The 26876-nt window shown below is 42.6% G+C and overlaps 1 protein-coding gene and 1 long non-coding RNA gene across 8 annotated transcripts in view; one reads left to right on the top strand and one right to left on the bottom strand.

Annotated features, from left to right (window-relative positions):
- Window positions 1-5134, bottom strand: part of LOC137217018 (uncharacterized) — a 10352-nt gene extending 5218 nt beyond the window's left edge. Inside the window, exons 1-2 of the long non-coding RNA XR_010939976.1 lie at window positions 4414-5134; window positions 1733-1892 (exon numbers count right to left, since the gene is read on the bottom strand). This is a non-coding gene — a long non-coding RNA (uncharacterized lncRNA). The remainder of the gene's footprint in view (window positions 1-1732; window positions 1893-4413) is intronic.
- Window positions 1332-26876, top strand: ZNF449 (zinc finger protein 449). Of its 7 annotated transcripts, none has more exons than XM_067723206.1 (6): window positions 5679-5876; window positions 7394-7477; window positions 8893-9342; window positions 11040-11244; window positions 23312-23425; window positions 23618-26876. In XM_067723206.1, exons 3-6 carry the CDS (start codon window positions 8989-8991, stop codon window positions 24502-24504), a joined length of 1560 nt encoding a protein of 519 aa, XP_067579307.1. In that variant the 5' UTR covers window positions 5679-5876; window positions 7394-7477; window positions 8893-8988; the 3' UTR covers window positions 24505-26876. The 7 variants fall into 7 exon arrangements, with proteins under 7 accessions (XP_067579309.1, XP_067579310.1, XP_067579307.1 ...); XM_067723207.1 differs by lacking the exon at window positions 5679-5876 and adding an exon at window positions 6127-6765; XM_067723208.1 differs by lacking the exons at window positions 5679-5876; window positions 7394-7477 and adding an exon at window positions 1332-1728.

The following is a 26876-nucleotide window of genomic DNA, read 5'->3' as shown; positions in this document are numbered from 1 at the left end:
TTATAGAGATCAACTAATAATCCATCTTCCCATTCCTTTCTTATATTCCCCCATCTTACACACCTACACCAGAAGAACTGCCGTTAGCAGTTTGCTGTAGAATTTTCAGATCCTATTCTTTGCATTTACTTTTATTGATATAGATGACTCTGAAGAAAGACAAATGGGATGATAAGACACATTGTTTTTCGAGTTTCTTTCTTCAACTACCATTTCTTGGAGATCTTTCCAGGTCAGTACGTAGAGGACCCCTTTATCATTTTCAATAGCTGTAATTTATATCATATTATTGATATACTATAATTTATTTACATAGGAAATTGAAAAAATTGCCTTTGTCTTCTTAAGTGAGTGTCTCTTTAGAATAACAAGTCATTCAACCAGATATTTTGCAAAAAAGTAAGATTGGATACAAGTTAAACACAGAAGATATTATATACTTGAAGAATAAAATATGAAATAACAGAAATGATATGTCCATTTCACACTGGCCCCAAAACACATGTGAATATCATTTTTTAAACTAGAGGGAAATATGCTTGAAATGTTTTTATGTTTCCTGTTTTGAGACTAAAAATACCATTTCTTGCAGGATAGGAAAACTAATTATTGTCATCCTATCAATTCTTCCCAAAATACATCTATGAATTCAGTGCAAACATAGTCATGAACCTCAACAGGATCTTGCCATGAAATGAGCCGACTGAAGAGACTCTATGTGGAAACAGCCATGATGGTGAGCTGTTTCAAGATATGAAAATCTACATTATAGATTTAGCAATTAAAACAGGAATCAAAAATTTGTCCATGGAACAGAACAGAGATTCTCGACACAGACCCATGTATATGACAGAATGAAAGAAATGATAAGGTTGACATTTCAAATCAGACTATGCCCCAAAGCAAGGTCTTATGACCACTGCTGGAAACAAGTGTGTGTGGTGGGGAGGTGGCCGGGGGGCGGGGCAAGAGGCCCCAGGGTCCACTGGATTAAGTGGGTTTCATCATCTCTTTCAGGCCACCTCGGTCGGTCGTGCTCTCTTCCTGAAGCCATCTGTGGCGTCAACCAGTCGTGGATAAAGGAGCCTCTGAAGTCAGTCCCAGGACGCCCTACCCATCGTCAGAAGGATGGCAGATGAATACCTAAAACCCTCCCTGGCCTCCAAAAACATAATGAGTGTTTTACTCGGTAGGCAACTGGGGAGGCACAGATATGATGTGGATTTGTCCAAATGGCTATGGATGCTGACACGAGCTGCACCAGGATGGAGCTGGCCATTGCCAAAAAGTTGTATAACCTACCTGCTTATGCCTATCTGTAATTTTGGAAAATGAAAAAAAAATGTAGAGGACTTCCCTGGTGGTGCAGTGGTTGAGAATCCACCTGCCAATGCAGGGGACACGGGTTCGAGCCCTGGTCCAGGAAGATCCCACATACTGTGGAGCAGCTAAGCCCGTGCACCACAACTACTGAGCCTGAGCTCTAGAGCCCACGAGGCACAACTACTGAGCATGCATGCCACAACTACTGAAGCCCGTGCACCTAGAGCCCGTGCTCCACAATAAGAGAAGCCACTGCAATGAGAAGCCTGCGCACCGCAATGAAGAGTAGCCCCCGCTCGCTGCAACTAGAGAAAGCCCGTGTGCAGCAACGAAGATCCAACACAGCCATAAATAATAATTGTAGAATAACAAACTCTTCCCTTGTTTCACCTGTTAAAATAAAAGGTACCTGTCACTCCTTTTCATTTGATATGTTGTTATGTCGATACAGTTTTCCTGGGTTACACTGGAGAGGGGATTCTATTCCTCCTAACAGTCTATGCAGGGGCTCTCAGACACAGCGGAGATGGTGAGATCACACTGCATGTCAGATTTCTTCCACCTTTAATCTGAAAAAAAAAATGGAATAGTTATGTAGTTCTAGGTCACTCAAGGAAGACATCCACTGCAAAGCAAGCACACTGCTTCTCTGCTGGCCCTGAAACTGCCCTCTCCGCCCCCAAGAGACACTCTACTGCTGGGAGGCACCGGCCACAAAGAGCCCAGGCCCAGGAAACATTCCCCATTGCCCACTGGCGGGGGCTCCTGCCTCCAGAAGCATCCCTTTCTCGGAGGCAGCAGGTGGAATCCCTTCCCCCGCCTAGAATCCCAAGGTGGCCCGGCCTGGGGAAGCTCCTTCCATGTCCCCAGGCAGCATCCCCAGCAGCCTGCGGTAAACCAAGCAAACCAAAACAGCACCGCAGAGGCTTGGAAATTCATGCTGTCCTCCCAAGCGCAGCCCACGGCAGGAGGCCAGGGCCTGCTCGCCAAACCTCAACAGGGGCACTGCAAGCTAGAGCAGCGGTCCCCAACCTTCTTGGCTCCAGGGTCCGGTTTCCATGGAAGACAATTTTCCCACGGACAGGGGAGCGGGGGTGGTCCAGGCGGTAATGGGAGCCGTGGGAAACCGCAGACAAAGCTTCGCTCCCTCGGCCGCCCCTCACCTCCTGCTGTGCGGCCCGGTTCCTAACAGGCCTCCGACCAGGATCGGTCCTCGGCCTGGGGTTTGGGGACCCCTGTGCTACAGTACCCAGCTCCAACAGACCCCAGTGTCTCCTGACACGACACCAAAATGTCCAGGACACAATGGAAGATCATCCTTCATACAAAGAACCAGGAAATTCACAACCTGAATGAGAAAAGACGATCAAGTGACACTAACTCCAAAGTGAATTAGGTGTCAGAATGATCTGACCATGATTGTAAAGCATCGACCATAAAAATAATTCAGCAAACAATTAAATGTTCACACGGGCTTACTTCTAATAGCCAAAAGCTGGAAACCACCCCCAGGTCCTTCAGTGGATGACTGGTTCAACAAACTGTGGTACATCCATACCATGGGATGCTACCCAGCAATAAAAAGGAACAAATAATTGTTACACAGAAGGATGTGGATAAATCTCCAGTGAATTATGCTGAGTGGGACAAAAAAAGCCAATCTCAAAAGGTTACAGACTATATGATTCCATTTATAAAACATTCTTGAAATGACAAACTTCTAGAAAAGGAGAACAGATTCGTGGTTGCCAGGGGTGAGGGGTCTGGGAATGGGCAGGAGAGGAGTGGATGGGAAGGACAAGATGTGGGTGCGTCTACAAAGGGGCAGCAGGAGGGCCCCTTGCAGTGATGGACTGTTCTGTATCCAGACTGTATTCATGTCAATATCCTGGTTGTGCCTTGTGCTATAGTTTTGCAAGATGTTACCTACCACTGGGGAAAGGAGGGAGAGGGGAAAGGAGACCTCTCTATTTCTTTCAACTGCCTGCCACTCTACAATAATGTCAAGATTAAAAGTTTAATTTAAAAGAGGGACTCTACTAAGAGATATTCCCCAGCCCCCTTCCAGAAAAACCCCAAACCACCATTTCTGAGGTCTTTCTCTCCGCACTGAGGAACCTTGACTTCAGAAACTCTTTCTTGTTAGCATCCATGCTCCACCCTCTCGGTGTCAGTGAGGCCATTCCACAGCCCTGACTGCTGACCCTAATATACAGCTAAAAGATTTGGCCACGCGGCTTGTGGGATTTTGGTTCCCTGACCAGGGATCGAACCCGGGCTCTCGGCAGTGAGAGCGCAGAGTCCTAACCACTGGACTGCCAGGGAACTCGATGGCTAAGAGTTTTGTTTGTTTGTCAGGGCAGGGGTCTTGCTCTGTTGCCCAGGCTGGAGGGCAGTGGCTAGTCACAGGCGCCATGTGGCTACTGATCAGCAGGGCAGTTTTGACCTGCTCCATTTCAGACCTGGGCCTGTTCACCCCTCCAGAGGAAAGCTGGTGGTCCCCCGCTTCCAGGAGGTTCCCAGATTGAAGCTGAACTTAGTGCAGACACGCGATCACAGAGCGCCCTACAGCCCGGAAGTCCAGGGCTCAAGCGGTTCTCCCGACTCAACCACCGGAGTAGCTGGGACCACCGGCGTGTGCCGCCGCACCCGGCCAGCTTACAGTTTTAAGCACTGACTACGTGCCAGCAGTGTGATCAAAATGTACGCGCTGCTCTCCCTTTAATCCTCAAAACAATACCAGAAGCCATTTTACCAAAGGGGAAACTGAGGCGCAAAGAGGAAAGTAACTTGTCCCAAGCCACGGAGCCAGTGGGCAGAGCCAAGATTCGAACCCCTGTGATCCAAGCTGACACTGGCTATTGCAGCAGTGACCTGCCTCCCTGTGGAAACAGGCCCTCTTCACTGTTCCCTCTGTGCGCTTGGGGGGAAATCTGGAGGATGGAAGTTCCAGACTAAACTACAAAGTCACTTGCCCGTGTAGGTCTACTCAGGGCAATCAAGAGACTCCGGGTGGGGAAGTACGACACCGTGATGTCCCAGTCGCGGCCACCAAACCGCACACAAAACATCTCTGTCGCACTCACTCACCTATTCCCTCCCCTCCGTCTCGCAACCTCTGTCTGCATGTATTTTAAAAGACTCACAGCTTCTTGGCAAGCTGTGCGGGTGCAGCTTCTGCACGCTGTTGTGGATCTCCTGGGACAGGATAGTCGGCAGCTGCTCCAACACCAGCAGCGCCAGGACCTGCTTCATGGTGCGCATCTCAAGCCAAAGCCACCCAGCCGTGGCAAAGCTCCAGAAGCCGCCTGAGGGTTTCTGGGGGACCAGCGGCAGAACACATAGAAGCGCAGATGACACGCTTCCAAGCTGGGCCTCGCATGGCTCCAGGCGCAGAAACTACTCTGCTATCACAATGAGGACTACTTTTTGCTCCTGGGAGTTGGGGTCAAACGCAGACCATCTTGGTCCGGAAACCAGCTGCGACAGCTGGCGAAGGCGCCTGGCGCCTCAGCCAACAATACACGGAATCCGCAGGAGTCGGCGTACCCCTGGGGCCACCCAGTCCATGAGCCCAACTCCAGCCCAGGCGGAGCAGATTCAAGTGCCTTGGCCTCTGTAGGCTCGCGACAGCGGGGCGCCTGCCCCAGGTCTCACTTCCACCAGAGCCTCTGGGAGGCACAATCGCAGGCAGCTCTTTCTTCTCTGTCTTGGACCAACACTAAACTTTGGCGTCCAGAGACACACACACTCACAAACTAGCTCGGGACGAATGTGAGGACTACATCTCCAGAATGACATCATCGCCTCTGGCCTGGCCACAACTCACGGCTGACCACCCAGAAGGGAAAATTTGACTCCAGGGGCGGGACCTGCGGACGACCAATTGGAAGACAAGAGGAGGGGCCATATGGGCTAACCTAAAGACCCAAGAGCCCTCTGGTGGCGGCCGAAAGCAGAGAGGAATGCACGGGGTAGTTTCGTCGAAGCTCGGTTCTTTACGAGAAGAAAATACAAAGGTAGCTAGGCCACTGTGACCCGGGAGCGGAAGATCAGAGTCATTATCCCCAGAAAAGTTTATTGAAATGCAAATTCTCGAGTTCATGCGAGATCCAATGAGTATGGGTGTTGGGGTAGAGCGCAGAAATCTGAATTTTTAAGATTCTCGCAAAAAAATTCTTCCTAAAAAGAGAGGTTTGAGAATCACTGATACAGTCATAACAGATTTAAGGATGTCCCCAGTCGCTCCGGTTACTCTAGGGCTGACGGGAGAGAAGCCCTCACTAGGATCTAGAACTGGAGCACGCCCCACCCAGTCCCCGGGAATCTAGAGTCGCTTAAGACCGGAAATGGGATCGCTTCCAAAAGCGGCCTCAGGCCGAGGGGAGACCAAGGAAACTCCCAGCCTCTCCCGCGTCAGCATCCTTAGGGGCCGAGATCTTTAGGCGAGTGGCGTGTAGCCTGCCGGGGGTTGTAGTCCGCAGCCTGGCCGCGCGCCTGCGCCCTGGGCAGCTGCCCCCGGTGAGCCTGGGAGAGCCGTGGGCGCTGAGGCGGTGAGTCCCGGAGCGGTCAGAGGGCGTGGCCGTCCCTGGGGCGCGGGCGCGGGGAGCGGGGCTCCCTTCCCGCTCGGGCTGCGCTAACCGGCCGCTTCCAGCCCCGGTCCGGGTGCGGGCACGGGAAGGAGCGACGGGCGGCGGGCCCCTGTCCGGCCCGGATCCCCGCCGCCGCTCCCTGCGACCCGGCCGGGCCTTCCCGGGCTTCTCCTGGGCGGGGAGCGCCCCTCCGGGCGGCGGGACATCCTCCCCGGGGAGCACGCTCGGGGCGCGCCGCGGCCCCCCGATTTTAAGCCGGTTTTTAGGCTTGTCCCCCTATCCTTTCCCCGAGTGCCCTCTCTTTACACCCTTCTTCATCCACGGGCCCTGTGGGCCGGCTTCATTCAGGAGGCTTTGAGGAGAAGACATCAGCCCCGGGGTGGAGTGAAGTTTTCATCCGGAAGGGCCGACGGGGAGAAAGGCGGAGGGTCAAGTCCCTGGTCGGTGTGGTGGAAGGTTGGGGACCGTCCGCGGAGGGCTGCCCAGCTGTGAGGCTGGAGCGCATTCAAGGCGGGTCCATAGCCCAAACCAGCACGGTCCCTGGATGCCCTCCAGCGACGGTTAGGTGCCTTGGCGGGGTGGGGTGGGAGGAAATAGAAGCTTCCTAGGAAATGAGCTTTCCTGAGCGCTTCCTCTGTGCCAGGCACACTGCTGTTCCTTTCCCTGCGCTGGGATCCGCCTCAGGAACTTCTATGAAAGAGATGCCGTGATTATCTCGTGTTAGCGACAGAAGCCCTGGGCGTCAGGGACTCAGAGCTAGCATGTTATCACGAGATGGGTCTGCCGCTGAAGCCCAGGCTGCCATCAAGATAACGGTGCTATGGGGGCAGTGCCCATCTGGCATGACTGGGTGAGATCATGAGCATATTTTTCCTTGTCCCACCACCCCAAGGAAGAGGACAGGTACATGAGGCGTCCTGGCAAATGCAGACAGAGTGCAGCCACAGCACACGGGGCAGTGGGGGGAGTGGGCACCGGTGCTGAGACCTGTGGGGACATGTACGTGACGGCCTCTGTGACCTCAGAGGCTGCACTCAGAGAATATGTGGATGTTTGGGACGTGAGCAGTGCGGGAGTCTGTAGATTCCAACCTCCTCCCCACTTCCCTCTGACGTTTACTGTGTGACTTGGGACAAAGTTATTCCATCCTCCTCAGGTTCACCTCAGTCCCCTCATCTGTATTCAGGGCACAGTACTAGAGCCCACCTCCTAACGTTGGGTGAGGGCTAAATGAACCGATGCGTGTGGGAGGCTTAGAACAGTAGCTGGCACAAGGCGTGATGAATGTGACAGATGTTCTTGGTTATTAATGTAGAACTGATTCCTGCTGGCCTGCCCTGTTGCCATGTGTTTTGCTCATGAGAAAGTCACTTAGAATGCTGTTTCAGGATGAGTGTCACGGTGATGTTGCCTGAACTATGCATAACCTCCAGTGGAGAGGAATTAGGGACTGATTGGTGGTTTGTTGTCTTTGCAAGGCATGGCCCTAGCCAAGATGCCCATGGTTGAAGGTGACTAAGGGTTACTCAAAGGTAGATGGACTTTCATGGTTCTTCACCATTGTAAGTATTGCTCCTCCATTTCTTCTGTGGCCTAGCTATATTCAGAAACACAAGACATTTGAAATTAGGCTGGGACTGGGTTTAAAGGCCACTAAATCTGTAGGGGTTCACTGGGTCCATGGAATTCTAGAGCAGAGCTGTCCAATAGAACTTTCTGCAAAGATGTCTCTTTTTTAAAATTTTTATTGGGGTATAGTCGATTAACCATGTTGTGTTAGTTTCATGTGTACAGCAAAGTGAATCTGTTATACATATACGTATATCCACTCTTTCTTTAGATTCTTTTCCCACATAGACCATTACAGAGTACTGAGTGGAGTCCTCTGTGCTATACAGTAGGTCCTTATTAGTTATCTATTTTATATATAGTAGTGTGTATGTGTCAATCCCAATCTTCCAGTTTATCCCTCCCCCACCCCTTACCCCCCGGTAACCATAAGTTTATTTTCTACATCTGTAACTGTATTTCTGTTTTGTCCATAAGTTCATTTGTAGCCTTTTTTTAGATTCCACATATAAGCGATATCATATATTTGTCTTTGTCTGACTTACTTCACTAAGTATGACAACCTCTAGGTCCATCAATGTTGCTGCAAATGGCATTATTTCATCCTTTTTTATAGCTGAGTAATATTCCATTGTATATATGTACCACACAAAGATGTCTCTTGAGCACTTGAAATGTGGCTAGTATGAATGAGAAATTGAATTTTTAGTTTTAATTAATTTAAACTTCCACATGGGACTATTTTATTTTTACTGAGGTGTAGTTAATTTACAATGTTGTATTAGTTTCAGATATACAGCAAAGTGGTTCAGATATATATGTATTGGGTCAGCCAAAAAGTTTGTTCGGTTTTAAGTGAAAATAAAGGACACATTTTTCATTTTCACGAGAAACCTTATGGAACAACGTATTCACTAACCAAACGAACTTTTTGGCCAACCCAATATGTACATATATGTGTGTGTGTGTGTGTATATATATATGTTCTTTTTCAGATTCTTTTTCCATTATAGGTTATTATAAGATATTGAGTATAGTTCCCTGTGCTGTACAGTAGGTCCTTGTTGTCTACTTATTTTATATATAGTAGTGTGTATCTGTTAATCCCAAACTCCTAATTTATCTCTCCCCCGACCCACACGGGACTATCGAATACCATATTGGATAGCACAGTTCTAGAGAATCCGTGGATGGTCTTGAAGATTTTGTAAACTTTTTGAAATTGAATTTGCTGTGTAGTGTATCTTTCTAGAAATTGTCCATGACTTTCATCAGATTCTCAAAACCCCCCAAAAGATTATGATCTGCTTCTTTAGGGCTTTGGAGAAAAGTAAGCAAGTTAAGGGAGGTTAGTCTACCCTCTGGTAACCACTGCTGTTTCTCCTTCCTCATTTTGTCCCGTCCTTAGCTTGTAGGTGGCTCTGCCCGGAGGATAACACAAAGAAAGAAATTGGAATCTGCCGCTTCGGGACCCAGATAAATTGTACAGTGCTGGAAGTTGGCGATGGCTGTGGCCCTGGGTTGTGCAATCCAGGCCTCCTTGAATCAGGGCTCGGTGTTTCAAGAGTATGATACCGACTGTGAGGTCTTCCGCCAGCGCTTCCGGCAGTTCCAGTACAAAGAAGCATCTGGGCCTCATGAAGCTTTCAACAAACTCTGGGAGCTCTGCTGTCAATGGCTGAAGCCAAAGATGCGTTCTAAGGAGCAAATCTTGGAGCTGCTGGTGTTGGAGCAATTCCTAACGATTCTGCCCACAGAGATAGAGACCTGGGTGAGGGAACATTGCCCGGAGAACAGAGAAAGAGTTGTGTCACTGATAGAAGACTTACAGAGAGAACTTGAGATACCAGAGCAGCAGGTGAGAAAAGAGGTTGGGATCTTGGGAATTAGACCAAAAGAAGTAGCAGAGGCAGCTGGGACTGGATCAGACGTTCTGTCTGGTGCCTTAGGATTTCCCTGCAGGGCTTTCCATTTTTTCCTTTCTGCTGGAATTGGCATATGTTTCCTTCTGCTGGAATTGGCATATGTTTCAACTATTAAACCCAACTCCACTTCTATAACAGATATTTGGTAATGTCCCCTTTACTGTGCTAAAATGAAATTTATAGATAATATAACCTCCTTATATACACCGAATTAGAAAAAAAATCAATATAATAAGTGCTCTATGGGCCAAATATTGGACAAAGCCTGTTTTTATACAACCCATGAGCTAGTAATGGTTATTACCTTTTTGAAGAGTGGTTTAAAAAAAAAGAAGAGGCAACAGACCAATACTACCCACAAAGCCTAGAATATTTACTGTCTGTCTCTTTACAAGAAAATTTTGCCAACCCTGAGTCAAGTAGAGTCTAGAAGGAATATAAAGGAAAAGGAGTGTGATTTCTTATGAATTAATAAGCATGTGAGCGTGCACATATTTGGGCTTGACTGCACCAAAACTTCAGGAGGTTGTCATTTGCTTGAATCTATGCACAGATACATTGGGAAGGCGACAGGCAGAACTTCTGACTGATGTGATACAGCTCAAACACTGTGAGCGGTGTTGCTGTTGGTCATATGATTTCTCAAAGTGGCAAACAACTCTTGGTCAGTCCAAACAATAAGTAGTATAGTCTTCATTTGATTTCCAAAGTAATGCTTTCCTAGAGCATTCAAGTCATGCTAAAATATGCAAAAATATTTTGTGTTTATATGACCAACAGAGTGAGGTCCTTGAAAGGTTCTTTTTACGTACATGAATGTTTGAGGTAACATTCCTAAATTGTTTGGGAGGTGGAACAATTCTGCCCTGTGAATTATTGGGTTGGCCAAAGAGTTTGTTCTGGTTTTTCCATAAGACGTTACAGCAAAACCCGAACGAACATTTTGGCCAGCCGAGTACATAGACTCCCACCTCTGGCTCGTTACATTCTGATAGCCACCACCTGCCATCATAGGCAAAATGCCCCATGGGGGCGGTGGCGCTGGCCTCTGTTCAGAACCATCCAGTGAAAGCCATAGCTGAGCACGGACAGAATCTTTGGGAGAAGAAAGTGTTTGTTGGTGGGCATTAGGGGCACTTCTGCCTGGTGTGTTGATGGGGTCAACTCTCCTTGGAGTCATCCAAGGGTCCCTGTCCCCCTAGGATAGAATGAATTTATGGTTTCCCTTCCTTTCTCCATCTTCTCGGTTTAGCTTACTTTGTATGGTCTAGTCGCGCACCACCCAGAACAGCCACTAGCCAGGGGTGGCTCTGGGGCACTTGCAATGTGGCTAGTCCAAATCGCGATGTGCTGTAAGTATAACATGCACAGCACATTCCAAAAACTTAGTATGAAACAAAAGTCGGTGTAATATCTCGTAACAATTGTTTATATTGATTACATTCTGAAATTATGATATTTTAGATATTTTTGGGTTAAATACTGTGTGTTATTAAGATCAACTTTACCTATTTCATTTTTTGTTTCATATGGCTGCTGGTACATTTAAAAGGACATGGGTGGCTTGCATTATATTGCTACTGGGCAGGGCTGGTCTGGACTTCAGTGACGGTTCTGGCATTTCCCCCAGCTCGATAGACAGGAAATGCTCTTGGAAGAACTGGCACCAGTGGGAATGGCACACATACCGCCAAACATCCACCTGGAGTCACCCCCACTCCAAGTAATGGGACCTGCCCCGGAGGTCCCAGTGGCAGAGGCGTGGATCCCACAGGCAGGGCCGCAGGAGCTGAGCTTCGGTGCTGCTGGGGAAGGCCAGCCCTTTCTGGACCCTGGTAAGGCAAGGGTTTTATTTCCTTTCTTTGGTTTCCATTTTGAGAGCTCAAGAGCTCTCCAGGGTTGAGGTTGCTTAGAATACCGATAACCTGATGGAAACAGGCCACTCTGATCAAGAGTAGAAGGAGGAGGGACTTCCCTGGCGGTCCAGTGGTTAAGACTTTGCCTTCCAAATGCAGGGAGTGTGGGTTTGATCCCTGGTCAGGGAGGTAAGATCCAAATGCAGGGAGTGTGGGTTCGATCCCTGGTCAGGGAGCTAAGATCCCACCGGCCCCGTGGACAAAAAAACCAAAACATAAAACAGAAGCAACATTGTAACAAATTCAGTAAAGACTTTAAAAATGGTCCACATCAAAAAAATCAAAAAATAAAAAAAGAGCAGAAGGAGGAAATATCTCTCTGGGGATAGCTGGGCACAAAGCACCTTCAATCGAATGGGATTGAAAACCCCTTAAGCTAATGACCCTGCTCAGGAAGCCTATTTTTCTCTTTTCAATTTTTTTTATTGTGGTAAAATACCCACGACCTAAGGTTTGCCACCTTAACCATTTTTATGTGTACAGTTCAGTGGCATTGAATACATTTATAATTTTGTGGAGCCATTACCAATATCCATCTCCATAACTATTTTCATCTTGTAAAACTGAAACTCTAGACCCATTTAAACAATAACTCCCCATTTTTACATTCCACCACCGCCCCCCACCCCCGGCAACCACCATTCACCTTTCTGGCTTATTTCACTTAGCATAATGTCCTCAGGGTTCAGAATTTCCATCCTTTTAATGGCTGAATAATAATCCTTTGTATGTATATATCACATTTAGCTTATCCATTTTCCATAAACGTATACTTGGGCTGCTTCTACATCTTAGCTATTGTGAATAATGCTTCTGTGAACATGGATGTAAAAATATCTGTTTGAGACCCTGCTTTTACTTCTTTTGGGTATATAACCAGAAGTGAAATTGCTGGATCATACGGCATTTCTAGTTTTAATTAATTTTTTGAGGTACTTCCATTCTGTTTTCCACAGAGACTGTACCATTTTATGTTCTCACCAACTGTGCACAAGGTTTCCAGTTTCTCCACATCTTCACCAACACCTGTTTTTTTTTTGATAGTAGCATTCCTAATGGGTGTGAGGTGGTATCTCACTGTAGTTTTGATTTGCATTTTCCAAATGATTAGTGATGTTGAGCATCTTTTCATGTGCTTATTGACCATTTGTAAATCTTCCTTGGAGAATGTCTAATCAGGTCCTTTGCACATTTTTGATTTTTTTTTTTGGTGTTGTTGAATTTTAGAGTTCTCTATATATGCTGGATATCCATCCTTTATCAGGTATATGATTTGCAGATATTTTCCACATTCAGTGGGTTGCTACCCTGGGGTCTCTAGTACACAAGACAGAAAATCAGTCCCAGGCATCTTGGAGCTTCAGCTCCTATGGATGATTCAGATATGAAAATAGGACTGTAAAATGATGTATTGGAGGGAGTAGGATGCTATGGGAGCTCATAGGATTGCCACCTAACCAGCTTTTTGGCAGAGAGGGAAGGCATCCCTGAGGAAGGGGGATCTGGGTAGACACCTACAAGATGAATTGCAGTAAGCCTGCTGAGTGGTGGAAGTGGGGAGGGGAGAGGGCTTTGGACAGAATGGGCAGCCTATGCAAAGGCTCAGAGGGCTAGAGAGCATGGCATATTTGAAGACTTCCTGCTGCAGTTTGAGGGCGCAGAGGAGAAGCAGAGGAGCCAGAGTTGCACTGAAGAGGCTGGAGAGAGAAGCAGGGTCCTGGATCTTGAAGAACTTTGTCAGCCTTGTTGAGAAGATATGCTTTATTACCAGAACAGTGGGGAACCACTGGATGTTCTTAAGTAAGGCAGGGATATACACAGATTTGCATTTAGAAGGTCACTCTGGCTACAATAATAGAGGGAAGACTGGAAACAGCTATCCTGCAATCATCCACCTTAGAGAGCATGATTTTCTGGTCTAAGATTGTGTCGGTGGTGGTAGAGAGAAAAAGACCAATTTGAAAGATAAGTAGGAAATAGAAATTATGGGACTTGGTGATTGACTGGGTGTTGGATGAAGAAGAAAAAGAGGTTAAGGATGGTATCCAGGATTCTGGCCAATGAACTGGGAAGATTGATAATATTATTCACTGACACAGAGAACAGAAGAGAGGATCAGATTTGGTGGGTCAATGTGAGTTTAGATTTGACCATGTTGACCATGTGGAGTTTGAGGTGTTTGTGGGTCTCTAGATATTTTAAAATAAAGGTGACAAAAAAGAAAAACCGACAACTACATATGTATGTATATTATGGTCAAAGCAGAACTATATAATATTGGCATTTACGTTCCAATCTTTACATTACCTATAGTCTATAGTCTGTTTAAAAGTTCTAAAAAATCTGTAATTTTGTATGTATGCCAGCAACAAGTAGTGAAACTTAGCTAGAAATATTTAATGATAAATGTTTTTGCACATGCACTCTCATTCCCCATGTTAATTTGCTCCTCTTAGCAACAGTCCCAGGTACAAAGATCACAGATGATGCAGAACAGCAATGTTGCTCTTGATTGTAATACTTTACTCTTTAAAGCACGGGAATGTCCAGTGTGTTCAACAAGGAAGAGATAGAATGAATTAAACAAGTAAAATATACCAGTTTGGAGGAGAGGAAACTACCCCTTTTTCATCACTGTTAAAGTGATATATTATGCTTTGCAAAATGATGCAAGACTTATTGTTCTATAATTTAAAGGTTGCTTATACTTTTACTGGTTTTTTTTTAAATGAAAACATCTTCGGTATATTACATGAAGCACATCATATTGTAGGCTGAGTGAGTGAAAAGCACAGGATGCTGGCAGAATAGAAGAAATTTCAAAGTAATGGAAGAGGTCAGTTGATTTTATATTAAAGTTTGGAATGTATTCCCTGTTAGCAAAACATTAAGTTGTTGGGTATATAGAAAATGGAAAAAAATATATGTATATACACACATATATTCACCTAATGATATTCATTTAATGTGAATACAGAGGGGGGTGGGAAGAGAGAATAAGAGAGAAAGAGGGAAAAGAACTTAAGTAGAAAATATAAAGAGATCTAAGAAATACATAAGCTTTAAAAAATCCCTTATTTAAAAAAAATCCCTTATTTGAATTCAAGCCAGACACGCCAGATGTTAGAGATAGGCAAAAATATTAGAATGTCTGCAATAAGAAAGAAAAGATGTGCTGGTCCTAAAAATATAAAGTATACCATGCTTATCTTTGAAAGTCTGGAGTTCAAAATTAGTACACCAAATTTGGAACAATTTTCATTTGCCAAAGCCTCAGGTTTTTTTAATTTAACCGCATGAACTTACACTAGGAAATTGTATACAAAATGTCAAAGGTCACATCTTTTTGGTGATGCAGGATATGAGAGATGAAAATTTAAAGTAAAAAGTAGGGCAAAAAATGCTGTCCGCAGAGCAACAAAAGAGTCTTGTAACTTAAATTTCTTTATACTAAATGATGTATCATTAGCTAATATCCAGCCCTAACAATAGTAATGATATTTCTTGGTACAGTGGAGACTTTATGACACAATGTTTGATAATGGGGCTTAATGAAGTCATTCCCTGAGCCTGGGATGGGGGGAACATTCATCAATCAAGTACCTTCTTTGTTAACCTCAAGTTGCTTTTTCCCTCTTTGTATTAGATAGCTTTTGCTGAATAACAAATTACCCCCCAAAATTTAGTAGCTTAAAAGAAAAAGCACTTATCACTTCACAGTTTCTGAGAGTCAGGAATTTGGGAGTGGTTGACAGGGTGTTTCTGGCTCAGAGCTGCTCATGTAGTTGCTGTCAAGATGTCAGCAGGGGCTGGCAGGAGACCTCAGTTCCCTGCTAAGCAATCTTCTCCATAGGCTGCCTGAGTGTCCTCACAACACAGCAGCAGATTTCCCCCAGAGCAAACGAATCAAGAGAAAGCAAGGAGGATGCCACAATGTTTTTGATGAACTAGTCACACACCATCACTTCTACCATATTCTATTCACTAGAAGAAAGTCACTAAATCCAACCCACACTTAAGGGGAAGAAAATTAAACTCCACCACTTGAAGGGAAAAATATCAAAGAATTTGGAGCTATATTTTAAAACAAGTATGCACCTATGCTTCCCTGTCCCTACTAGCCTTTTACTTTATACTTCAGTTTTTTTACGTCAGAAAGTAGTTTTTAAATTGAAGTGTAGTTGATTAACAATATTGTGTTAGTTTCAGGTGTACAACATAGTGATTCAGTATTTTTATAGACTATACTCCATTTAAAGTTATTATAAAATATTGGCTATATTCCCTGTGCTGTGCATTATATCCTTGTATCTTTTTTTTCTTTTTCTGCAGTCAATTTTTCTTGAGTAAATTTCTTCAGTTAATTAGGTCAAATAAAATATACCCATGATGAGTCTCTTGGCTATAACCATGAGGTGAGTTTAACATCCTGGACAACACATTATCATCACTTGGAAACTAAGGTCTAAGGTTCTAGACTATAGTCTAAAAGACAGAAGCAATGGTTAAATTTAAGGTAATAGACTTTGGTTTCTATTTGTAGGACCCTCTTATTTTATACCAACTGAATAGCAATTGATGTTTCTTCTATTGCTGTAAAACCACTCATCCAATGGTAATAGCAGCTACACAGACTAGTCTGCATTGAGGATGAAGAGAAGAGCCCCCTGACAGAAGTAGAAATTAGAGCCTGCTTTCTGACTGCCATTCAACATTGATTCAAAGCCCTGGAGCCAAGCTATAAAATATACAGTGAGCATCCTTGTGTATATGCAGGTGTCAATAGGCTAAATTTCTAGAAGTGGGGTTGATTGGTTAATGGGTATTTAAAACTTTAATAGATATTGTCAAATTGTCCTCCAAAATTGTTGTACCAATTTATTCTCCCACCACAGCGTATGAGAGTGCCAAATTCTCCTTGCCTTCACTTATTCTGTATCATCAAAGTGTTTGATCTTTGCTGTATAAAAGTCATAACTGTTATCACCATGTTAGCAGATAGAAGGAGGGCTGATATCTGTGAAAACCTTTTCAATAAGCGTCCAATTCATTCAGCATCTGTGATGGTATACTATGGAGTGTGTAAGAGTAGAGGACAGGAACTAACGTCAGAAGGGTGGAAGATGGGTCAAGGAATGGTCAGTAGCCTCCGCTGACATGGGTCATGAGCATAGGTTGGGAAATGCAAATTGGTTATAGTGTCAGGAGCAGGGCTCTGAGAGTCCAGGAAGTGGAGGCTGAGTGCACCAGAGGCACAAGGATCTGAATGTTATGTAGGATGTAGGACGACAAGGTGAGTGGGGGGCGAGGTTGGTAGATAATTAAGAAGTTCATCCAAGAAGAAGCTCAAGTATGAGCACATGTTCTCTGTATCCAGAGATGGTGTAAGGTGCAAAGTTAGGTTATTGAGATTTTTCTTCCTTTCTAATATAGGTATTCATAGCTATAAATTTCCCTCTAAGCACTGGTTTTACAGTCCTAAGTTTTCATTTTCATTTTGTTTCCATTTACCTCAAAATACTTCTAGTTTCCCTTTTGATTTCTTCTTTGACTGATTGGTTACTTAGGAGTATGTTGTTCAATTTTGAAATATTTGTGAAGTTCCCAGTTTCCTTTCTGTTATTTATTTATAATTTCATTCCATTTTGGTGGGAGAATATACTTTGTAATTGTGATCCTTTAACATTTTTTATAAATTTTTATTCATTTATTTATTTTTATCTTGGGGCTGCATTGGGTCTTCTTTGCTGCGCGCGGGCTTTCTCTAGTTGTGGCGAGCGGGGGCAACTCTTCATTGTGGTGTGCGGACTTATTGCGGTGATTTCTCTTGTTGTGGAGCACGGGCTCTAGGTGCATGGGCTTCAGTAGTTGTGGCACGTGGGCTTCAGTAGTGGTGGCACGCAGGCTCTAGAGCGCAGGCTCAGTAGTTGTGGCACACGGGCTTAGTTGCTCTGCAGCATGTGCGGGCTTCCCAGACCAGGGCTTGAACCCGTGTCCCCTGCACTGGCAGGCGGATTCTTAACCACTGCGCCACCAAAGAAGTCCCCTTTAACATTTTTGAACACTTGTTTTACGGTATAGTATCTCAACTGTCCTGTAGAATTTTCTCTGTGCACTTGAGAAGCATGTATACTCTGCTGTTGTTGGTTGGAGTGTTCTATAAATGTCTGTGATGTTTAGTTGGTTTATGGTAATTTTTAAGTCTTCTGTTGTTGATCATCTGCCTAAATTTCCTATCCAATAGTGCAAGGAGATATTGAAGTCTCCAACTATTACTATTCAATTGCCTATTTCTTTTACTATTTCTGTCCATTTTTCCTTCATGTATTTTGGTATTCTGTTATTAAGTGCACGTATGGTTATAATTGTTACATCTTCCTGATGGATTGATTCTTTTATCATTATAAAATGATTCTATTTATCTCTAATAACTTTTTTGTTTTAATGTCTATTTTGTATATTAATATAGTCATTCTAGCTGTCTTGTGGTTACTACTTGCATGATATATCTTTTTCCATTTTTTTCCATTCAATCTATTTGTATCTTTGAATCTGAAATGCGTCTCCTTAGACAGCATATAGTTGGATTTTTAAAAATCCAGTCTGACAATCTCTGCCTTTTGATCAAGTTGTTTAATTCATACCATTTAATCTTATTTTTTTTTTGATATGGTTGGATTTATATCTGCTATTTCACTTTTTGTTTTTGTATGTGTCTCATATCTGTTTTGCTCCTCTATCCCTCACTTACTGCTTTCTTTGACACTAAGTAAATATTTTCAATGTAAAATTTATGTACTTTAATGAATTTTCACTATTTTTAAAGCTATTTCCTTAGTGATTACTCTAGGATTTACTATGTACATCTTAACTTATCATAATCAGCTTCGGATTTATACTAACAATGTCAGTGAGCCATAGAAATATTTCTCCTATGTAACTCTATTCCCTTTTTCCCCTTTTGGGGTGTTACTGTCATACATATTATATCAAAAATGTTACAAACTCAACAATATCTTGTTATAGTTATTACTTTATATAATTTTAAGACTTTTAAAGGAGCTGGGAGAAGAAAGGAAAACAAGTATATGTTATAGCTTTTGTTATATTAACATTATTTATCATTTCTGATTTTCTTCATTTTTCCTGTGGATTCAAGTTCTAACTTCAGTTAGAAGTCATTTCTTTAGCCCAGTACAGCTTTCTCCTACCCACTTCATTTGTGCTGTTATTGGCAAATAGAATACATTTCTATATGTTATTTGCCCAACAATATACTACATACATACTGTTTTACATAATTACTTTTAAAATCTTTTAAGACAAGAAACAGAAATTTGTATTTGTACTATCTTTTATAATTAAATAATTACCCTTACTTGTGCCCTTTGTTTTTCCATGTAGATTCAGGTACTGTTTGGGATCACTTGCTTTCAGACTAAGGAACTTCCTTTAGTGTTTCATGTTAGGCAAGTCTGCTACCAATGAATTCTCATCAGTTTTCGTTTATCAGAAATGTTATTTCATATTCATTTTTGAAAGATAGTATTTCTGGATATAAGATTCTTGGTTGACAGTTTTTATTTTTCTTTGAACACTTTGAATATATTATCCCACTGTCTTCTGGCCTCTGTTGTTTCTGATGAGAACTCAGCTTTTAATCTTGCTAGGGTTCCCTTGTAAGTGGCAAGTCATTTTTCATTTGCTGTCTTTCAAGGTTTTTTCTTCTTATTTGGCTTTTAGGATTTTTACTCTGATATGTCTGTTTGTAGATCTCTTTGTAGTTATTGTACATGGAATTTATTGAGCTTCCTAGGTGTGTATATTGATATTTTTAAATACATTTGGGGAGTTTGGGGCCATTATTTCTTCAAATATTTTTTCGGCTCCTTTCTCTCACTCCTCTCCTTCTGGTTCTCTCATTATATATCTGTTGGTGCACTTAATGGTGCCCCACTTTTCTCTGAGACTCCATTCATGTTTCTTCATTCTTTTCTGCCTCTGTTCTTTTCATAGCATAACCTCTATTGATATGTCTTCGAGTTCAGCAATTCTTCTGACAGTTCAGATGTACTCTTGAGCCACTGTAGTGAAGTTTTCATTTTAGTCATTGTACTTTTCAACTCCAGAATTACCACTTGATTCTGTTGTCAGACCCAAGTTTTTGTGCCTGGCACACAGTGAGGCCAAACAAACAGAAATGTCGGAGTTTGGAGCAAGGAAAGGTTTATTGCAGGGCCAAGCAAGGAGAACAGATGGCTCATACCTAAAAGACGTGAACTCCCTGATGGGTTTCAGGGAAGAGTTTTTAAAGGCAGCATTTGGAGTGAGGGCTGCAGGGTGCATGACTTTCTTCTGATTGGTTGATAGTGAGGTAGCAGAGTGATGTTTCAGGAATCTCAGTCATCAAGTTTCTGACCAGTCTGGGGTCTCAGAAGGTAGTTACCATCCTCCACCTGGATGGGGAACCTTAGCTCCTGCAGAACAACTCAAAGATATGTATCAGATTATTTTATACACACACACACACACACACACACACACGTATATCTCCCTCCCTTGAGGAGGAACTAGGACTCTGTTTACTGAACTATTGTTTCTTGACTGCTTTTCCTTTGTTTCTGCACTCCCTCACTTCCCTAATTAGTAACTGCTTGAATTTGCTCTTTGGAAGTCAGGGAAGGCCTAGGAGGCTAAAGCCTTTTTCTACAAACAAGAAATGGAGGACACAGAGAGTCCTGCTTGGTTTCAATCCCCCCTTTGCATTGATACTCCTCAATCCTGAGGGGAACAGGTGCCAGACAAGAAAGGGAATAAAATTTTGGATAGAGGGGTTAATCATAAACTCAGCAGAGGAACTCAGTTTTAGGGGGACTCGATTTCAATTATTTTTTAAATAATTTCTATTTATCAATATTTTTTAAATTTAATTATTTATTTATCTTTGGGCTGCGTTGGATCTTCATTGCTGCGCACGAGCTTTCTCTAGTTGTAGCGAGCAGGGCCTACTCTTTGTTGCGGTGTGCAGGCTTCTCATTGCACTGGCTTCTCTTGTTGTGGAGCACGGGCTCTAGGCGCTTAGGCTTCAGTAGTTGTGGCACGCAGGCTCAGTAGTTGTGGCTCACGGGCTCTAGAGCACAGGCTCAGTAGTTGTGGCGTACGAGCTTAGTTGCTCCACAGCATGTGGGATCTTCCTGGACCAGGGCTTGAACCCGTGTCCCCTGCATTAGCAGGCGGATTCTTAACTACTGCGCCACCAGGGAAGTCCCTGTTTATCAATATTCTCTATTTGATGTGATGTAATGCCATCATAATTTACTGTACTTCTTTAATCATGGTTTCCTTTAGTCCTTGAAACACATTCATAATGGCTACTTTGAAGTCTGTTAAATTAGATATCTAGTCAATTTCATAGGCAGATTCTGCTGCCTGCTTTTTTTTTTTTCCAGTGTAGGGGTCATACTTTCCTATTCACATACATGTCTTGTTTTTTGTTGGAAACTGGACATTTTAGATTACATTCTGTAGCAACTGTGTGTCCTTCTTCCCACTCTCCAGAGTTTGTTTATTTGTTTGGTGAGTGGCTGGATTATTTTAGTGAACTCTAGTTCACCCTGCAATATTAAGCATTTGATATTGCCCTCATGGAGCACAGCCTTGGGTGTGCGCATAGTCACCCTGGAATGACAGTAGTTTTTGCAGGGCTTTCTTTGGCTGTCTCTTGCCATGACCAGCCCCAGCTATTAATTACCAGCTAATTGTTCTGTTGCTTCAACAATGCCCTGGAGCATAAATTGCTCTGTAGACTAATTCAATCAAATTCAGACACCTTAGATGGGCTAGTTCCTGAGGTCAGTTTTTGAGATTTGTTCTGATCCCAGGAGGGCTCCTCCCAGCTGTCTCTTTCCCCAGTTCTCTTCTGCAAACTAGTCAGCCTACAGTTTAGTGTGTATATGCAATAAATCTATCACTCTTTCCAATTGCCTTTCATTACAGCCTCCACTCTTTTTGAGAGTATCCTTAGGCTTGAACGTCTCCTCTCTCTCTTGGAAATGAAGTCAGTTTCTTTGAGAAGACTTTAGGAGCTACCTCTTTTAAGGCCTGCTTGTCCTCTCAGGCCAAATCTCAGATGCATTGCTCTGGAGCTGGAGGTGGGGACAGTAATGTGCTTATCTCTGAGTCACATTGCCACTTTAGGAGCTGAGCACTAAGTCTGAGCCTCAGGTCTCCTTGACTTGCCTTTCCAGGCAAGAAACCACTGCCTTATAATCACAGTTGCCTTACAAAACCACAACTGCCTTGCAAGGGCAATCAGGGCCCTAGTATTCTCAGCAATACTACACCCAAGGTAGATAGATCCTCTATCCCACCAGTGGAGACTGGGTAGATGAAAGGAGCCCTCACCTCTCAGCCACAGTGGCCTGGAATTTAGACTCAACTGTAGATAGCTAAGGGTAGGGTGACAAATGCTGGGGTCCTGCCCCTCCCAGGAAGATATCCCTCTGAATGGGAGCTGGGGGAAAGAGTGCCCCAGGCTCTTGGCTATGCCAGTCTGTAGTGGAGCTGGGAGAGGGCCCAAAGAGAACAGTTTTGGTTTAAATACGTAAGACTCTTGCTGTTCTCTGTAAATTTTAGCAGATTTTTAAAAATATTGGGCTGGCCAAGAAGTTTGTTCAGGTTCTTCTAGAACATCTTATGGCAAAACCCGAACGAACTTTTTGGCCAATCCAATAGATGTTTCCTAATTTTCTAGACTTTGAACATTTCTTTGTTATTTTTAGTAATTTTCACCAGTTTCACTAGGAAATAGGTCTGCAAAGCTCCTCATGGTATCGTGTTGGAAGTCTGTCTCCCTCCCTGCATTTAGATTATAAATTAGTGTTTCACACCTAGGCCTTTGCTACTCTCTCTGCTTATTTCAAGTTTCAGTTTGCTCCTACTTTTATGTAATTGCAGCTTTCCTTTCATCTATGACCTCCATTTTTATTTGACCTCGGTCTCATTACCCTCTCATCCTATTCTTAGCTTTGAAACCCAAACAAAAACAATATAGTGAATTTAAACAGAATTTTATTCGCAACGCATTTTTGCTTCTTAATCTTAAAAGGTCCTTTTTTCCATGAAAATATAAAATAAGGTATTTTAGTCCACTTCCTCCGTTTTGATATGTTTTAAATTTTAAAGTTTCATCAAATTAACTTGCTGATATTATTTTAATGATGCTAATATTTAAACATCATGCTGCATTTTGATCTCAGATGAGCCACTTGCAACCCAAACTTGATGGCGGACCGGTTAACTTGGCCAGAGCTGAGGAAGGCGAGGAAGGGGCGTGGAGAGAGGATGGGAGTCAGAGTGGCTCTCCTCAGTGAGGAGAGGGTGGTAGGACACAGCAGAGCACTGAATGTAGAAACTTCTCTGGTTGTCCTTAGCTTGACAGTGAGAAACACCCTTTGATGGTTACTTGGGTTAATTTCAAGAGGATCCACTTCTAGTCTTCAGCTGAAACAAGCATAGAGACTGCTTTTCTGGTTGCTAACCCAGTCCGTTTCCATTATAATTTGAAAATCTCAACTGAAATTATTCCAGTAAGCAGTTGTATAACTTCTGGCTTTACCTCTCTCTCTTTACGTAGTACTCAATATCAGCATTTCTCAGTTTTAATGTGCCAAAACTTTATGAAGATTTACTTCATAGTTTGGCTCTAACCTAAATAAATCTATTATCAAAATAGATACGGTAGCAGTTTATTGTATTGATTTCTGCACAGAATTGATTTACTCCCTTTCCATAGGTTAGAAGAGAATAGCCTTGTTTTGTTCTTGTCTTAAAGAAAAATAAGACTCTTGCAAGAGATTCCAGATGACATAATAGTAGTTGAGGAGGACGTAGATATTAAGGGCCATATGTCCAAGATATCAGCCTCAACTCTGGAAAAATCTTTGGTGACCTAAACTATTATGCTTCTCATCTTTCTTCTGGCCAGGATATCCAATACCAAAACTCGACGTGAGCTTTCCATTGGAGCATAGAGAAGAGGCATGGGTGAAGGAACTACAAGATTCCAAAGAAATTAAGCAATTACTCGATTCCAAGTTAGGTAAGTAATCATTCGTTGATAACACAGAAGAAAGAAAAGAAAAAAATCAACTTTGAACAAGGTAAAGAGTTTTGGATTCTATTGTACTTAAGAATATCTCTATTTCTACCAGTGGTTTAATATAACTCATTTTCCTTCATGTTCTTTTCAATGTGGGACACAGTGACATCTGCATTCTGTTTCTTCTCTCAGGTTTTGAGATCGGGATAGAAAATGAAGAAGCTACTTCAGAAAAACAGAAAAAAATGGAGAATATGTATCCATTTATTGTTACTTTAGAGGGGAATGCTCTTCATGGCCCCATTTTGCAAAAAGACTATGTACAGTTAGAAAATCAATGGGAAACCCCCCCAGAGGATTTACAGAGAGATTTAACAAAACTTGTAGAGCATCAGAACCCCTCAGCAGGAGAGAAACCTGAGAGCTCCAACTTGGAAGAACCCCTCAACGCTAGACCCCATAAGAAAAAGAGTCCAGGAGACAAACCTCACCGATGTTCTCAGTGTGGGAAATGTTTTGCTCGGAAGTCACAGCTTACAGGGCACCAGAGAATTCATTCAGGAGAGGAACCTCATAAGTGCCCTGAATGTGGAAAAAGATTCCTTCGTAGTTCAGACCTTTACAGACACCAACGACTTCATACGGGGGAGAGACCCTATGAATGCACGGTGTGTAAAAAGCGATTCACTCGGCGGTCACACCTTATAGGGCACCAGAGAACCCACTCTGAAGAAGAAACATATAAATGCCTTGAGTGTGGGAAAAGCTTTTGTCATGGATCAAGTCTTAAAAGACATCTGAAAACTCATTCAGGTGAGAAACCTCATAGATGTCATAATTGTGGGAAAAGTTTTAGTAGGCTGACAGCTCTTACTTTGCACCAGAGAACTCACACTGAAGAGAGACCATTTAAATGTAATTACTGTGGGAAAAGCTTTAGACAGAGACCAAGCCTTGTTATTCATTTAAGAATTCATACAGGGGAGAAGCCATACAAGTGTAGTCATTGTTCTAAAAGCTTCAGACAGAGAGCAGGCCTTATTATGCACCAAGTCACTCACTTTAGAGGTCTTCTTTAAGGATTGTTAAAGGAAACAAGTCCTACAGAGATTGACAGTAACTCAAAAAACAAAATCTTAAACCTGCAGCATCCTGTTTGTCTTGGAAGAATTTTTTTGTTTGAGCTTATAAGAACAGCTTTTTTTTTCTACTTTAAAAACCCATCTTCCAAGTCATATGAATTCTAGAGTATCTATCTACTCTTGCAGTTTTCCTAGATTTGATTTATTCTGTCTCTACAACTCTTATTTTTTTATTACATTGAAAAATTTTGTGAACCAAGCCAACCGTATCATAGATGTAAGCATAAAAATAATGGCAATCCTTTTCAGGGTAGGGTCAACATAATGGATAATCATATTTATCTGACATATCTATTATAGCAACACTATAATTATTCTGCTGTCATTATTAAAGGTGATTATATTAGTTTAAAGCTTTATATGTGTCCCAAGTGGCAAGAAAGGAGACAGTGTATTTTATGAAATAATGAAAATGTGTTAGGAACACATGGATGAAGACGATTTCATTTGCCTGGTATGAACTGGGTTCTTTCCATTGAAAATTTTATTTTTGAGGAAATTAGAATTTTAATCTTTACTTTTGAATTTTGCAAAGGTGGCTAGTCTGCTTAGTTGCAGCCTGGGGTGATGCGGCTTAGAGCTGAGTATTGATTTGATGATTTATTTTGTTCCCAGAATAAGTCAGCTCTTTGTGGAAGAACCCATTTGACAGTTGAAGCTATACAAGTGGAATCTAATTTAATTTAGGTTGACTGAGGAACCAGTGTCCATTGCTTTTCACTCTCCTTTGCTATCCAGCTATGTATCTCTCAGTGCTTTTAAATTTTACCCATCCTTTAATTCAGTGTCTCCCTAAGTGTGTGTCATAGAACACCTAGTTATACAAGATAGTCTGCAAATAAGTTTGGGAATCACTTCCTGCTGTTTCTGCTTTGTAGATTCACAGCGCACATCAGCATATAAGAATTCTGAGAGGTCCTCTGGTAAAGGCGGAAAAAGCACCTCTTTTGGCTCAGTGTTTTACAATCCTGTTTGAGCCCAGAACCCTTTTTCATGTATACCCAGTAATGACCCACAAAGCTAGTATTCTGCAAATATGCTTTGGAACACACTGCCTTTAACAGATATTTCTATAGCTATCTGTATAGTCTGATTGTTCCCAAGCCTAGTTATCTCCAGTTGTCTCAAGGGTGTTATGAAAAACTCTTTAAACTTATATGTTTTTTATGTAACACACACACACATTATTTAAGGAGGTGAAGGTCACTAATTCAGATATTTATACGTTGCTCAGTGATTCACAGCCTCTTTGAATTTTACTTATAATCTCACACACACACATTGCTACTTATATAAATGTTCTCATATAATAGTGGTAATGACTCAAGTTCCTGTAGCAAGGGAAGAACTCTCTTTGTCAGTTAAAGCTGTTAATACATGAAAATATTCACTCAGCCTAGTTCCTTGTAAAATACAAGAAATAGGACATTCAAGTATTTCCCCTTTATGAGGATACCAGTCATCCTTTCCTTAAACTAGAATTACAGAAAGTATATTTTTTTCTATTCCATTGAAGTTCTTGGAAGTGATATTTAATAGAAGCATTTGGGGGGTATCTACTATGTGCCTAACTAGTCCTGTTCTAGGCTTAATGAAAACTAGTAAAGAAATTAATTCATAAAGAGTTTATAATATCTTTAGTTAAACAAGAGTTGGGAAACAAATGGAGAGCAATGCAAGAGAGTTTGTAGTTAAGTGCCAAATCATATCAAGTGCTAGAGCCAGGATGTGTCTTTCATTTTTGTCATCTAGGTCCCAGTATGATGCTGCTATAAGTTTGGGGTTAAAATTGAGATCCCAGTAGCAATAAACATGGAACATGGGAGGAGTCTGAATGTAGAGGTGAATAATACCGAATGTAATGGCTTCTCTTTTCTCTCTTGTGGAATTGCATTCAAACCAGGACAGTGCCTTAGAATGGATGTGCCCAACTGCTCTGTATCTATGCAATATTTTAATAAAGTGGAAATGTATGCCCTTCCTGCTTCAATCACATTAACTAATTGTTTGAACAACTTAGAGATGCTTCCCTGAGCAGTGGCAACAAGCACCACGATGGACTCCTGCCCCCAACCTCAGTTGGAATCACTTTACTCCCTGCAACCATGGTGCTGGGTTTATGTACCAGTTTTAGCATTTAATACAATCAATTTAGCTAGTAGTGTTAGTTGCAATCATAATATGAGCTGTATCATCTATATCATAAACACACATGACTGGATTTTACAGGGTAGAGAACATCTATTATTCATTTCTTTGTCATAGTGTCTTGTATATAATAAGCACTAATAAATATTTGTGGCATTGAA

Source organism: Pseudorca crassidens, chromosome X, assembly GCF_039906515.1.
Source record: "Pseudorca crassidens isolate mPseCra1 chromosome X, mPseCra1.hap1, whole genome shotgun sequence".
Classification (NCBI taxonomy): Eukaryota; Metazoa; Chordata; class Mammalia; order Artiodactyla; family Delphinidae; genus Pseudorca; species Pseudorca crassidens.
The sequence above is the reverse complement of the archived record's forward strand: the minus strand, read 5'-3'. Positions and strand labels throughout refer to the sequence as shown.

Bases quoted from the DNA above. Each gene is read 5' to 3' on its own strand.
- ZNF449 (XM_067723208.1), top strand. From the start codon at position 8,989: ATGGCTGTGGCCCTGGGTTGTGCAATCCAGGCCTCCTTGAATCAGGGC. The intron at 11,245-23,311 runs GTAAGGCAAGGG...TCTTCTGGCCAG, and splicing joins CCAGCCCTTTCTGGACCCTG to GATATCCAATACCAAAACTC. The intron at 23,426-23,617 runs GTAAGTAATCAT...TTCTTCTCTCAG, and splicing joins ATTACTCGATTCCAAGTTAG to GTTTTGAGATCGGGATAGAA.